This window comes from Mixophyes fleayi, chromosome 7 (genome assembly GCF_038048845.1).
Source record: "Mixophyes fleayi isolate aMixFle1 chromosome 7, aMixFle1.hap1, whole genome shotgun sequence".
In the NCBI taxonomy this organism is placed as follows: domain Eukaryota; kingdom Metazoa; phylum Chordata; class Amphibia; order Anura; family Limnodynastidae; genus Mixophyes; species Mixophyes fleayi.
Genome location: NC_134408.1, coordinates 41,838,362 through 41,851,325, shown reverse-complemented (window position 1 = coordinate 41,851,325; position 12,964 = coordinate 41,838,362). Strand labels below are relative to the sequence as shown.

Below are 12,964 nucleotides of genomic sequence, written 5' to 3'. Positions count from 1 at the left end.
CTCAATAGTTATCAGAAATACTAACGAATGTCTTAACACATTACAGCATTTCTGAATCAACACAGGAGAGCCAAATTTTGTTGTTTTATACAGGCTCTACTTAATATATATGCCCATGACAATTATACTTCTCTATCCATGCAATATAGAGAAAATAAATGATACTTAGCAGGGAGATGTTTGCCAGCAGCTGTGCTGTGTCCTTCCTTCCTTTGTAATTTGTAGAAATCTTCCACCTGCTCACTCAGCCGGGGAGGGGGGAGGTTTTTTTTCTAACTTCCCCCTCCCTGGCTCTCTGTTTCTCCTGTGCAGACTGACAGCAATTTCCACACACTTCCTGTAAGTGGAATCGCTCCTCTGTTCCCCTCTGCAAAGCGCTGAATAGCGTGACCATTAGCTCAAGTTACCCCCCCTTTTTCCTTGAGGAGGGGACTTGGTATATTCCATGGCCCCGGGGACGGCAAGAGCACCGGCGCTTACTGCCTGTGGCAGCGCCTAACTCTGCTAGCAGTGTGAGAGCGCATCTCACACTGCGAGAAGTCTCATTGTTTCCAACCTGTCAGCGGGTGCCGCGGCTCCCCCGCTGTACAGTCCTTCTCTGCTCAAGAGTGCGCCCTGTCTTACAGAGCCACTCGTGCACTATGTCAACAGCTAAAAACAAAAAAGCCTAAACCCAGTGAACTCAGTTCATTGTGCAGCTCTCCAAACTTCAGCCCATACTCCTAAGGCGCCTACTTCAAACTGAGTTCTGTGGGGAAGGGGCGGGGGGATATGCCTGTCAGCAGCAAAATATTAACTATTTGGGTGCCAGACTTCCTACCCTACTCTACCCCATGGTTAGAAGTGTCCCCCACATGGATGAAAGAGAAAACAAAAATATAAAGAGAAAGGAAGCATATAGTAGATGGAGGCACCAGAATATGATATTAAATGCCAGTCTACAATAATTGGCACAGAACCACTAACCTGTGCTGCAGTGTATGAGCAGGATGATCTGGGGCTTCAGCTCCCTCCAAGTAGGTCATCTCCTCCCTAAGTCTGGTCTGCAACTTCTCCACCTCAGTCAATTCTTCATGTAAATTTAGATATTCCTCCAAACCACTGTCAAGTTTAGGAAGGACACTCAGCATCTCATCTTTATTCTTAAACCAGTTCACCTACAACGAATAAATCGGTCCATTAGTTTCCATTAACCTTATAAACAGACAGCATAAGTACTAGCAAAGTTAATACAAAACAGGCAGTGCCAAGTTTGGGATGGAAATAACCAAGGAATAGTGGTGGCTGCAGAGGTTCTAGATGGTCCAAAGCTTACCCATGGTCCATGCCCACTTACTAAAGAACAACAAGGCTGTTTGATGTAGACAATATATTTTGCATTACAAATAAGATCACAGAATACATATGACTACATGGTTACCTTTATTTCTGCTACTCTGGAGGAAAAGAGGCTCTGTGTGATCTCTCTCTCCATCTCTCGTTTGCTTTGCTTGTTTTCTGCCTGTTGGCCTCCTCCACCGTAGACTGCACCAGCAAATCCAGCCTCCCCACCAGCGGTCCAGTCCACAAGTGGGTCATAAACAAAAGCCTCAAGTAATGTCAGCAGTGTTTCCCTGCCTCTTCTCATTATGTGAAGAACCTGCAACACACCACCATGTACTATAAGAAACTAGTATCCTTTTACTTAATGAAAGAGAATACGAATATGAACACAACCAATGTTGTTTTCTGAATCATAAAAAAAGAAAAAGAAGAGTTAACATTCTAGTATATTAAACGGGTTTCAGTACAATACAAATCTGCTTTTATTGGTTAATAATGACAGAACTGCACATGACAATGAAACATTATTTAATTACTATGGATAGCACCTTTAGAACTGGTCTTGGAAGAAATTTGTAAAAACGTGCAAGTTAAATAGGTCGATTTACCTGTTCACAAGACAGACGAAAAACTCCCTCAACCCCTGTGACTCCCAAAGCACTCTCAATGTTCTGGGTCATTCGGAAAGGAACTTTTTCAGGAACACGTAGACTCTTGCCTATAAAGAAAAAGTGATCCACAAATAGAAAAATGTACTCCTTGTAGTTTTAGCAAGTTCAGGCTAGTTGTAAGCAAACAAATGCAATTTTTTAAATTGATAACCAAGCATGGACAAAAGGAAAGCAACATGGATCTCACCTTTTTCAAAGCAAACATTGTAATCAATGTGAACCACCTCTCCACTTGTCATGTCAATTAGCACATTATCCAAGTGCCTGTCACCAAGACCTATGATGTAGCCAACCATTGACATTACAGCAGTTGATCTGGCATAGGACTAAAAAGAAATAGGAACAGATACAAAGTGAATTGAGGATTATTATTATTAATGGAAGGAAGAAACATTTTCTGTTTACCAGCAGGAAAGCTTTGAAATTCTTTAAAGACAGCACTACTTTATCACTACATTATGGATTTAGCACTAAATGGTATACTTCCAACTCAAAACAATTTGACTGTAGTGAAACAACTTAACTAAGTTACTGGTTATCATGAAGCATTTTCACAAGAATCACCTGGGGCACGGTTTAGTTAGTGTCTGATTCATAGCTGTACATAAGTGTATTCACATAACATTAATATACACCTTAGTGCAAAAATTACACACTGCATAGCTTACATCTATATTTAGAGATGCACGTCTTGTCATTGTCGGCCCCCTGTACTTGAAAAGGCAGATCAAGGGCATAAACATGTAAATTTCGCACAGTAAGGCTGTGCAGATGCAAATGAAAGCCCCCTCCTCCTGCCCCCGAACATCTTACTTTGAATTACACTGAACTACATCAGATACAAGACATCCTCATTTCGCGCAAGTGCAAAATTTACAATACCGTATCTTTGCTAAGGACGCATTGATATGTTAGATAAGGTTGCACATATCTTAAGTTGTGGAAATTCAAGTGTGCTGATGCATCTATGCTCATACAAAAACAGGGCATATATTCTAACCAACTCTGAATCAGGCCTTTAAAGTTTATGGATGCGATTCCATTACACTTCATCTGAACATGAAATTTGGCAGTTTCTAATAATGTTAATAGAAGCATAACTTAATCAGTGCAGAATGATTTATGTTCAGGACACACAAAAAACCCCCCCAAAAAAACTGGGGAAATATACTAAGAATGCGCAGAATCCTGGATTTGCTTATACTTGACTTTACAGTTTCCATGGGACCTATTTAAAAGAAGAACCCCACTCACCTGTGTAACTCTCCACCATTCATCAGGAGTGGCACATGAGCACCACAACTCTTTGGCAAGCAGGTTTGGGGGAGTGGATTCCATTAATTCTTCAAGCACAGATTTCATTACATTAAGAGGCCAGTCTCGTCGGGACACATCCAAACTTAGACCGACTGCCTTCAATGCAGGACTGATTTTACTATAATAGAGCTCGCTGGGCCGTGGAACCATTGCTGGGTTCTGCGTAGTTTGATAAGAATCTTGTGCCTAGGGAGACGACAACTCTTTAAGAACATACATGGGACATTTAGAACAAACTGCCACTCACTAATAGTACAGTTTTCCACCAGTATTCTGATGTGCCAAAATACATTCTTCTCTATGGTGCAGAATTACTGTATACCTTCTGTGCTTGCAAAGATGCTTCCCTTTGTTGCCATCGCTTATAAAGACCGAACAGAGGAGTGGCTCCATCCACCCACTGTATGAGCCCAGAACGTGTGCCAAGGGGTGTGACAGAATAGTGCCTAGCCCGAAAGCGTGGGGACTCTTGACCATTGATAGTTGCAAACATGGTGTTTACAATTGACAGAAACTGCATAATTCGTTCATCAAGATGCAAGTCTTCTAAACCTGTTTAAAAAAAATAATAAATAATTATGGTTTCAATAATAATTAGACCTGAAAACCATTAAATCATACAGTGCTAGATTTTGGATTGTGCAGGAGAAAAATGGGAGACATACCTTTGAAGAGATAGGGATAGTTTTTGCCATCAGACCCCAGGAAAATGAATTTCTTAGGCTTCGTTTTTGTAGGCAGGATGGTGATATTGCTGCCTACACTATGAATTGTGATGGTGTCTCTGGCCGACACTTCACCTGGAAGGGCTATTTCAGTGTTAGACATGGAAGTCAGATAAGGGCTGATTTCTTCAAGGCGTAACAAGTAGCTTGCCCGCTTCTGTGCTCTCTGCTGCAAACTTAGCATGATCTAAAAAAAACACCATTAACCAAAAGATCAGTTTACAAATTTAGGAGATTGCACACTACATTGTGGAGAGTCGAGATTACTGTGAAAATAAAGTCTGCATTGTTAACAACTATGTATTTTGAGAGCTCTCCAAAGTATTTAATGATCCCTAAAGTTGTACTATAGATGAATGCAAAAAAACTCTTCTCTTGTCTACAGGGCCTAAAGCCTCTAAAACACCTATATCAATTATATATTAATGAAGAGTCTAAATACATATTACAGTGGAACAGGGAAACCTCGTTTTGAGTCATATAGTAGTTCACTGAACACCGGGAAAAATTAATGCTCACACACAGCCATGACAACTAAATTGGAGTCATCTTCTGAAATTTTATTATCCAAAATCTGTGGCACAATTAAGTATTTTCTAAATACCTGCTTGAACGGCATCCAGCTATTTCCAGGATTAGCAGGATTGGATGGATTTCTAAGTTTTTCCAAAGCATTTTCAATTGCCTCTCCATAGTTGTCCTGGAACCACTTTTCATGGGGTGTTTCTGCAGGTACTGAAGTTATACCACATACATGCTCCAAAGCAAAGACTATGGGCTTCATCAGTGCTGTGTGCTTTTCACGCATAATAGCAATCTTCTCTTCTCTAGGTAGAAAAATAGGGAACCATATATAAACACAATTATATGCACATAATATATATGCATATATATATATATATATATATATATATATATATATATATATATATATATATATATATATATATATATATATATATATTCCTTTAACCAAAAGGAAATATAAGAACTGAACTTGTTTAACGATTACCGTTCATAACAGTAGAGCTCAAATTGCACGTGTTATTTTTGCTTTAAGTTATCTTTAGCACACATCAGACTTTCTAGGTCATAGGACTGGGAAATATCAGAGGTAGTATGTTTATGGCAGGAGGATATCGGATCACATGTAGGGTAGTTAATTGAAAGGGTGGTAGGTGTCCTGCTAGTTACTGATATACAAGTCAATTGAAGGTACATGGTCACTGTCAATCACTCTCAAATCTTGAATGATTTCTCTGGGCATAGTCATGTATATAAATTTTTTATATAAGAGGCTGCTTATTTATGGCTATTATCAATTCCCAAAAGGACTCAACCAGTGTCTAGCTATGAGTTTTATTGTCTGAAAAAGCTAGTGTAGAGTGATGCATGTGTACTGAAAGGGATGCCTGGTCATCCAAGAACCCCAAGGAACAATTCCATGTGTTTAGGGTAACTGGAGAACCAGTAACAAAACCATTTCAGTACCTTTGTATTTGTGTGCATTTCTGTAGTAAGTAGAGTGCTCATATTAAGAGCTTACACTTTAGCTAGTCTATGGGTGGTATAATATGACATAGGAGAAACATTCAGGGTTTTAGGCACTATTTTTGGAAGCTCAACAAGGTCTTCAGCAATTACTCCTATGTGCCCCTCCAATGCGGTTTTCCTTCATAAATTCATTGCATCAGTATGGAGCAACTCACTGTCATTTATGCCCCCAAAACATTAGTAGAGAGGCTACATAACACAAGACTGAGATTTGCGTTTAAGAAAAAGCACAGTAAATTGGTTTGAGTATTATTAGGAGTAATAACTGATGCTATGAATACTCCTGAGCACATACTTGCGTAGAGTGTTGTTGTTTTGCACTCTCTTCACTTCATCTTCCAGCTGCTGTATGCGCCTGAGAACATACATGTGTTGCTGAAGCAGAACTCCCAGCCATAACTCATCCCACAGCACAGTGACTCTCCGCAACTCTGCTACCAACATCTGAACCTGTACAAGACAACCATCAGAGAAAGCAGAACAATATTCCTCTAAACTTATTTATAAACAATAGAAAACAGAAATAATTGCCACTAAGGCAGTTTCAGAGCAGTATGTATATATAAATAAATTTACAAACCTGTAGCACCATGGTGGGATTCGCTGAAGATAACTTCTCAACAATTTTGCTGTAACAGTCCTGCATCATGGCTTGGTCCTCATTCAATGCATTCTTCATTTCATCTCTATTGCTTTCTTGAGAAGCTGGTGGACTTCCATCATCACATTCCCCACCCATCAGCTCATCGTCCTGCATATTTCCCAGTAAAGTGGGAATCTCTGAGGAGAGCTTGGTTCCTGTGTTAAGGAACACAACATGACAAATTAAATTGTATTAGAAGCACGACACAAAAAATATTACCATTTGTGTACATTAACTGCCAGTTGGCTAGCTGCAGGATACACATGCTGCACACTGAAGTTTATCACCTGACCAGTCACTCGATTTCTACTCCAATTATAAACTACAGTCTCTTACATACCTTGGACTAGATAGTTTCAATGAGTGTACTTACCTGAAGACTGGGATTCATTACTGAGAGAGATACTTCCCACTATTGCGGGATAGAGGATGAGGTGAGGTGAATCATGTGCTACTCGGCACAGTAAATTGCAGATGCTCTGACGAACATAAACTTCAGGGTGATTGAGACGTGAAAAAAGTTGAGGAATTATGCCTACAAAGAAAGAATAGACAAAAACAATAAAATACAAAAGTTTGCAAACAAAAAAAAAAATAATTAAGGGCAATATACATTTTACACTAATATAACAAGTTAACTGAACAAACTGGAAAATAAATTCTCTGGTAAGATGTGTAATACTAAAAACAAAGGGTTGGAACAAAGATGGAAAATAGCAATAGAAGCTTAAAGCAGTTTCATGGCTTAGTCTGGAAAAATGTACATGATGAAAGACACAGAGCCCCAAAGTGGTGTGCAGTTAGCTTGCTACTTTCTGCTCAATATAATGGGATTATAAAACACAATTAATGCTAATATACAATATCTATAAATTCATGAAAATAATATATGTATAACAAAGTTCTGAGATCACTGTTCACATACTTCTACATTACTACAGGTACTGGAAGCGACCTTTATAAACTTGGTCACTTATAAATTACAGAAAGGGGTACATTATCCTACATATATCCCTAAATAAAGAGTCAGTTGTAATTTGCATGTGTGGACAAGGTGGTTGATTGCTGGCATTAAGTGTAGTACAACAATCAAAGGATTTTTATGAGTCTCACAAGTGGACTAACAAATATTTATGCTCATACCCAGTAAGATAAATCCATGATAGAGGCGTCATGTGCACCAATTACAACATTTATACATGGATACTGGATATCAAATGGGAGCGAGTAAAGAAGGTTTTGGTTTAGTCTCAGACTGTGATTCACAACTAATGAACGTGGTCTTGAATATCAAATATATGCTTATATTTCCCAGCAGCCCTACTAGTTATTTAAATTTGGCTTAATTGTCAGGTCAAGGCAGAACAACATTGTATTGGAAAGCCAAGCCTCCTGGTTCGTTTGAACAATTTTAACCGTTTGTATAAATGTAACACCTTGTGGGTTCTCCTACTTTACACAAAAAGTATGTTTTTAAGTTTACCTCTCCATGGAGAAGTGGGAGTAGTCTCCAGTCCTTGCTCTAAATACTGTCTGAGTTCTCCAGCGTGCTTAACCAACAGTCTGAGCAATCGTAGTGTTGCCATAACAATAACATCATCAGTGCTCTGCTTAGAAGTGTTATTTAAATGTACCCGTGGATCATCTTCATCAAAAGAAACCTATACAGGAATATGAGAATAGAAAACTTAATTTGGGATGCTGGGCTCTTTAAAACATTTTAGATTTATCAGTGCCAGGTAAAAACAGGAAAAAACACAGCTGTAACATAGCACATCTGTAGCAGTATTAATAACTCACCTGTCCAGCATTTAGCTTTAAGAAGGTGAAGTATGCACTGCAGGACAATTTGTACAGACTAAAGATCCGATCCACCACTTTCCTCCACAATTTGATGAGACCCTCTGAGGCTGTTTCATCCATGTCTGCAAGCCAAGGGCAACTGGCTAAGAGCTGCCTCCAAATCACATCTACTGTATCGTTATCATCGTTGCCCTCATTCTCTGTGATCTGAAGGGACATGTCTTCATCCTGAATAAAAAAAATATTAAATGCAGACAGGATTAAAATAGGATTTTTATACTCACGATAAATCCATTTCTCCGATTCCATCTGGGGGACACTGCTACCACGGGGTTGTGTGAGGGGAGGAGGAGTTTGGCACTTAACTAGTTAACTCTGTTAATGTATGCTGCTGACAAACCCCTCCCCTCTGCAACCCCCGTGTAGCCTTCAGTTTAAGTATTAAGCCCCAAGGAAAGGGAGTCAACCAACCAAAGACCAAACAGCAGAAGAGTAGAAGGGAGGGAACGCAGTGTCCCCAAGATGGAATCGGAGAAATGGATTTATCGTGAATATAAAAATCCTCTTTTCTCTTTCATCCTATCTGGGGGACACTGATGCCAAGGGGACTTTCTAAAGCAGCCCCTTAAGGGAGGGACCGCTCTGATAGCCCGGCACATAGAGCTCGACGCAAAGACATTGAATTGGTAAAAATTAGAAAAAAGGCATGGACCGAGCACCAGGTGGCCGCTCTGCATAACTGGTCCGCTGAGGCCCCATTTTGCACAGCCCAAGACGCCCCCACAGAACGGGTAGAATGGCCAACAGTACGATCTGGCACAGGTCGGTTAGCATTGATATAAGCCATCTAGCAATAGATTTCTTGGAGGCCTGCCAAACACGTTTTGAGAAGTCAAATAAAATAAACAAAGAATCTGTGCGACGAATCTTTGATGTCCTATGGACATAAATTCGGAGAGCTCTGACTACATCCAGAAATTCCATAGATCCTGTTCCAGACACTTGTGGATCGTCCGTGAACACCGAAATCACTATTTCTTGGTTTACATGAAAACCGGAAACTACTTTTGGCAGGAAAGAAGGAACTGTTCTGAGAACTGCCCTATCGTCGTGAAAAACCAGATAAGGTTCTCGACATGATAGCGCCCCCAGCTCGGAAACTCTACGAACTGAGGCAATTGCAAGTAGAAAAACCCACTTTCCATGTTAAGAACCGTAACTCCGCAGTCTGCAACGGTTCGAAGGGAGGTTCTTGAAGCATATTAAAGACCAGATTAAGATCCCAGGGTGCCGTGGGCGTAACATATGGAGGCTGGATATGCAGGACTCCCTGTAGTAAGGTCCTGACATCCGGTATGTCTGCCAGGCAACGGTGAGAAAACACTGAAAGTCGAAATCTGCACTTTTAAGGATCATAGGCGAAGACCTCCATCAGCCATCCTGGAGAAAAGCAAGAAACCTAGAAAGGCGGAACAAATCCGAGTGGCAGGTCCGGTTCTCACACCACCTAATGTATGTAAGCCAGATACAGTGATCGATCCGAGCAGAGACTGGTTATCTAGCTTTAAGGAGGGTATCCACTACTCGTAAAGAGAATCCTCTGGATTTCCAATGGTTTGCTTCATCAACTATGTCGTTAAATTCAGCAGTGGTAAGTCCTGATGTAGGAATGGTCCCTGAAGTAGAAGGTCTTCTCAAAGAGGTAACCGAAGACCTGGACAAACCGCCATCAACAGTATTTCTGGATACCAGACCCTCTGAGGCCAAGCTGGAGCCACCAGTATGACCGGCAGTCCGCCCTGCTTGACTCTCCGAAGGACACAGGGAATCATAGAAATGGGAGGGAATAGGAATCCTAACCTGAAGTCCCAGGGCATTGTCATTACATCTACTGCCACTTCCAAGGGATCTCTTGCCCTGTTGTGACGAGACGCCATTAGGCCTTCGGGGTCCCCCATCGGACGACAAGAGACTGAAAAACCTCCAGATGAAGAGACCATTTCCCCGGCAGAATTGCATACCGGCTTATATAGTCTGCTTGCCAGTTCTGGATGCGTGGAATAAAGACTGCGGAAATGGCGGGGACGTAGTTTTCGGCCCAGGTGAAAATCTGAGGCGTCACCTCCATTGCTCTTGCACTCCTGGTGCCTCACTGTCTGTTGACGTACGACACTGCCATGGTGTTTTCGGACCGGATGGCCCTGAAGGATGGACTGTGCACCCTGTAAGGCGTTTAACGTGGTTTTTAGTTCCAGTATGTTGATGGGGAGAGGGGTCTCCTGAGCGGACCAGAGCCCCTGAAGTCTCAGACGAAGAGCCACAGCCCCACACCCCTGAAGGCTGGCATCTATGGATACGAATATCCAAGAATATGGGGCAAAGAACCTGCCGACTAGCAAGTTGTCCAAGGCTATTCACCATCTGAGGGATTGTCCCGCTTCCGGTGACAAGCGACTTAATTTACGTTCTAACTTCTGATGGCATCCTGACCATTTTTTTTAGGAGGTCCTATTGGAAGCAACAAGAGTGGATTCGAACATAAGGGAGAGTCTCGAAAGTCAACACGATCTTTCCTAGTAGGCGCATGAATAAGAGGACCAACGGTCTGCGGCAGGACAAAACTCGAATCGTCAAGTTCCGCAGGGATCGTATTTTGTCCTCTAGAAGGAATACCTTCTGATTGTTGGTATCCGTTATTAGTCCCAGAAAAGTCATTCTCTGGCAAGGGGTTAACTGGGATTTGGGGCGATTTATAAGCCTCCCATGCCTCTTCAGGATCCTGATGGTAAGCTGAAGATGTTGCCCGAGCAGGTGAGCCAAAGCAGCCATGACTAGTAAATCGTCCAGGTAGGGCACTAATTGCACACCTCTGGAATGAAGATAAGCCGCCATCAGCGCCATAATTTTTGTAAACACCCTTGGTGCAGTTGCAAGGCCGAATGGGAGAGCCGTGAACTGGAAGTGAGAAGATCCTTCCATGAATCTGAGAAGAGCCTGATGTGCCTTCCAGATAGGAACGTGGAGGTACGCATCCGATGTCCATCAGCGCCATGAACTGCTTTGCCTTTAGTCCGTTGATAACGGACCTCAGGGATTCCATTAAAAATCTGACCACCTGCAGGTGAAGGTTCAACTGTTTTAGGTTTAAGATGGGATGGAAGGAGCAATCCGGCATTTGGACCAAAAAGAGGTTGGAGCAGAAACCCTGTCTCTTGGTCTTCCGAAACTTCTCGGATAACTCCTGCAGAAAGAAGAGAGGCAACACAGGGAAGCATTGTCTGTTTTCTTTGTGGGTGGCGGGATAAGCTGGTTGCAAAAAAACGACGAGGGGCTGGACCCATTAAGGCTGTTATGTAACCTCTTGTCATGATCCCACGAATCCAACTGTCCTCGGGGAATCTGTCCACTGATCTCTGAACAGAAGCAGACATCTCCCCACACCCGCTACCGCTAAAAGGGGGGGGAAGTCACGCTGTCTGTGTATCTGGGAGCTTAGAAGAGGGACGATTTGTGGAGGAGGAGGAAGACCTACCTCGGTGCGAGTGTCCTCTGGTGCCAGATGGTCTGGCCCTTGCCAGATGGGCCCCCTCAAAAAGGCTGTCTAAATGAGCCAAACCTGGGTGTCTTAGGCTTTGGGACATTGACTGGTAAGAAGGTACTTTTGCCTCCTGTGGCCTGGGAAATTATGCTGTCCCATACCGGGCCAAATAACACTTCACTGAAATAAGGGAGGGACTCCAAGGACTTCTTAGATTCAGTGTCCACATCCCATGACCTCAGCCATAGGGCTACTGCTGTTGCTGAAACAGAGGAAATGGAAGCTTCATTCTGGGCTGCTTCTTACATGTACCCTGAAGCCTCCTTGAGGTGAAGGGCCAGGGGAAGCAAGTCAGAATCTTGCAAAGCTGTAGCCAACTGGTCAGCCCATATTTCCATAGCTCTGGCAACCCAGGCTGATGAAAACATGGGTCTGAATGAAGTACCTGCTGCCATGTAGATGGACTTTAAGAAAGCCTCTATCTTACGGTCAGTGGAGTCCTGCAGGGATGCAGTCCCTGGAACAGGGAGTGTGGTGTGGTGAGCAAAACATGCCACTGGCATATCCACCCTTGAGACCTGTTCCAAATGGATTCGATCATCTTCCTGTAGCGGGTATAAAGCCAGGTACCTTCGTGGAATAACAAACCTACAGTCAGGTTGTTTCTAGGATGCTTCTGTGATCTCTTTCAACTCCGCAGATGGAGGAAAACGGATCGCCCGTCTTCTGACCTTTTTAAATAGACTACAATCTGAAGATCTAGTCTCCTCTATGTCTAGAAGTCCCAGCGCCTGACGCAATGCTACCACCAGGTCATCAATCCCTTGATATCGGAGACTCCTCTGGGTCCGTAACCTGTGCAGAATCGAAATCTTCTAAAACCTCACCCTCCTCTTCTGAGGATCTCTCCGAATCAGAGAGGGACAGAAGGGGGTTAGAGGATCTGCGTCTCATTTTCTTGGGTAAATGTCTTGGGGCCTGCAAAAAACGGTTTAACAGATCTAGGCCCCTGACCAATGATGTAGACCAAGACGATTCTCCCGTAAGGGGGCCTTGAGATGGTACTGCGAATGGAGCTCCCGCTTGTCCTGAGACAACGCACTCATTAGCCCCCGTGGTCTGCCCTGAACGAAGGGGGCCATCGTTCCAGAGGTTGAAGGGAGTACCGCAGCAACCGCTGAAATTTCTGTGGGTTTAGAAAGCAGTTGTACCAATGTAGTAACCCCCTGCATCAGAGCAGCCACCCACGCTGGTATTTCCGTTATAGTTAGGGTGTTAGTCTGTACCTGCGCTACCATGGGAGCCCCACTGCAGTCAATACAAAGCGACCCCGGGTCATGCTGTTCAATGGGTAATTTAACTTTACACTTGAAGCAAGTATAATAATTAG

General features: G+C 42.7%; 1 protein-coding gene across 1 annotated transcript in view; it reads right to left on the bottom strand.

Annotated features, from left to right (window-relative positions):
* Positions 1–12,964, bottom strand: part of SMG1 (SMG1 nonsense mediated mRNA decay associated PI3K related kinase) — a 140,010-nt gene that overhangs the window by 35,356 nt on the left and 91,690 nt on the right. The window contains exons 34-46 of the mRNA XM_075179748.1: positions 8,034–8,264; positions 7,717–7,894; positions 6,607–6,768; positions 6,171–6,388; positions 5,886–6,040; positions 4,641–4,863; positions 3,977–4,223; positions 3,634–3,863; positions 3,249–3,497; positions 2,182–2,320; positions 1,932–2,041; positions 1,421–1,639; positions 967–1,157 (exon numbers count right to left, since the gene is read on the bottom strand). Of these exons, the coding sequence (XP_075035849.1) occupies positions 967–1,157; positions 1,421–1,639; positions 1,932–2,041; positions 2,182–2,320; positions 3,249–3,497; positions 3,634–3,863; positions 3,977–4,223; positions 4,641–4,863; positions 5,886–6,040; positions 6,171–6,388; positions 6,607–6,768; positions 7,717–7,894; positions 8,034–8,264 (2,552 nt within the window). The remainder of the gene's footprint in view (positions 1–966; positions 1,158–1,420; positions 1,640–1,931; positions 2,042–2,181; positions 2,321–3,248; positions 3,498–3,633; positions 3,864–3,976; positions 4,224–4,640; positions 4,864–5,885; positions 6,041–6,170; positions 6,389–6,606; positions 6,769–7,716; positions 7,895–8,033; positions 8,265–12,964) is intronic.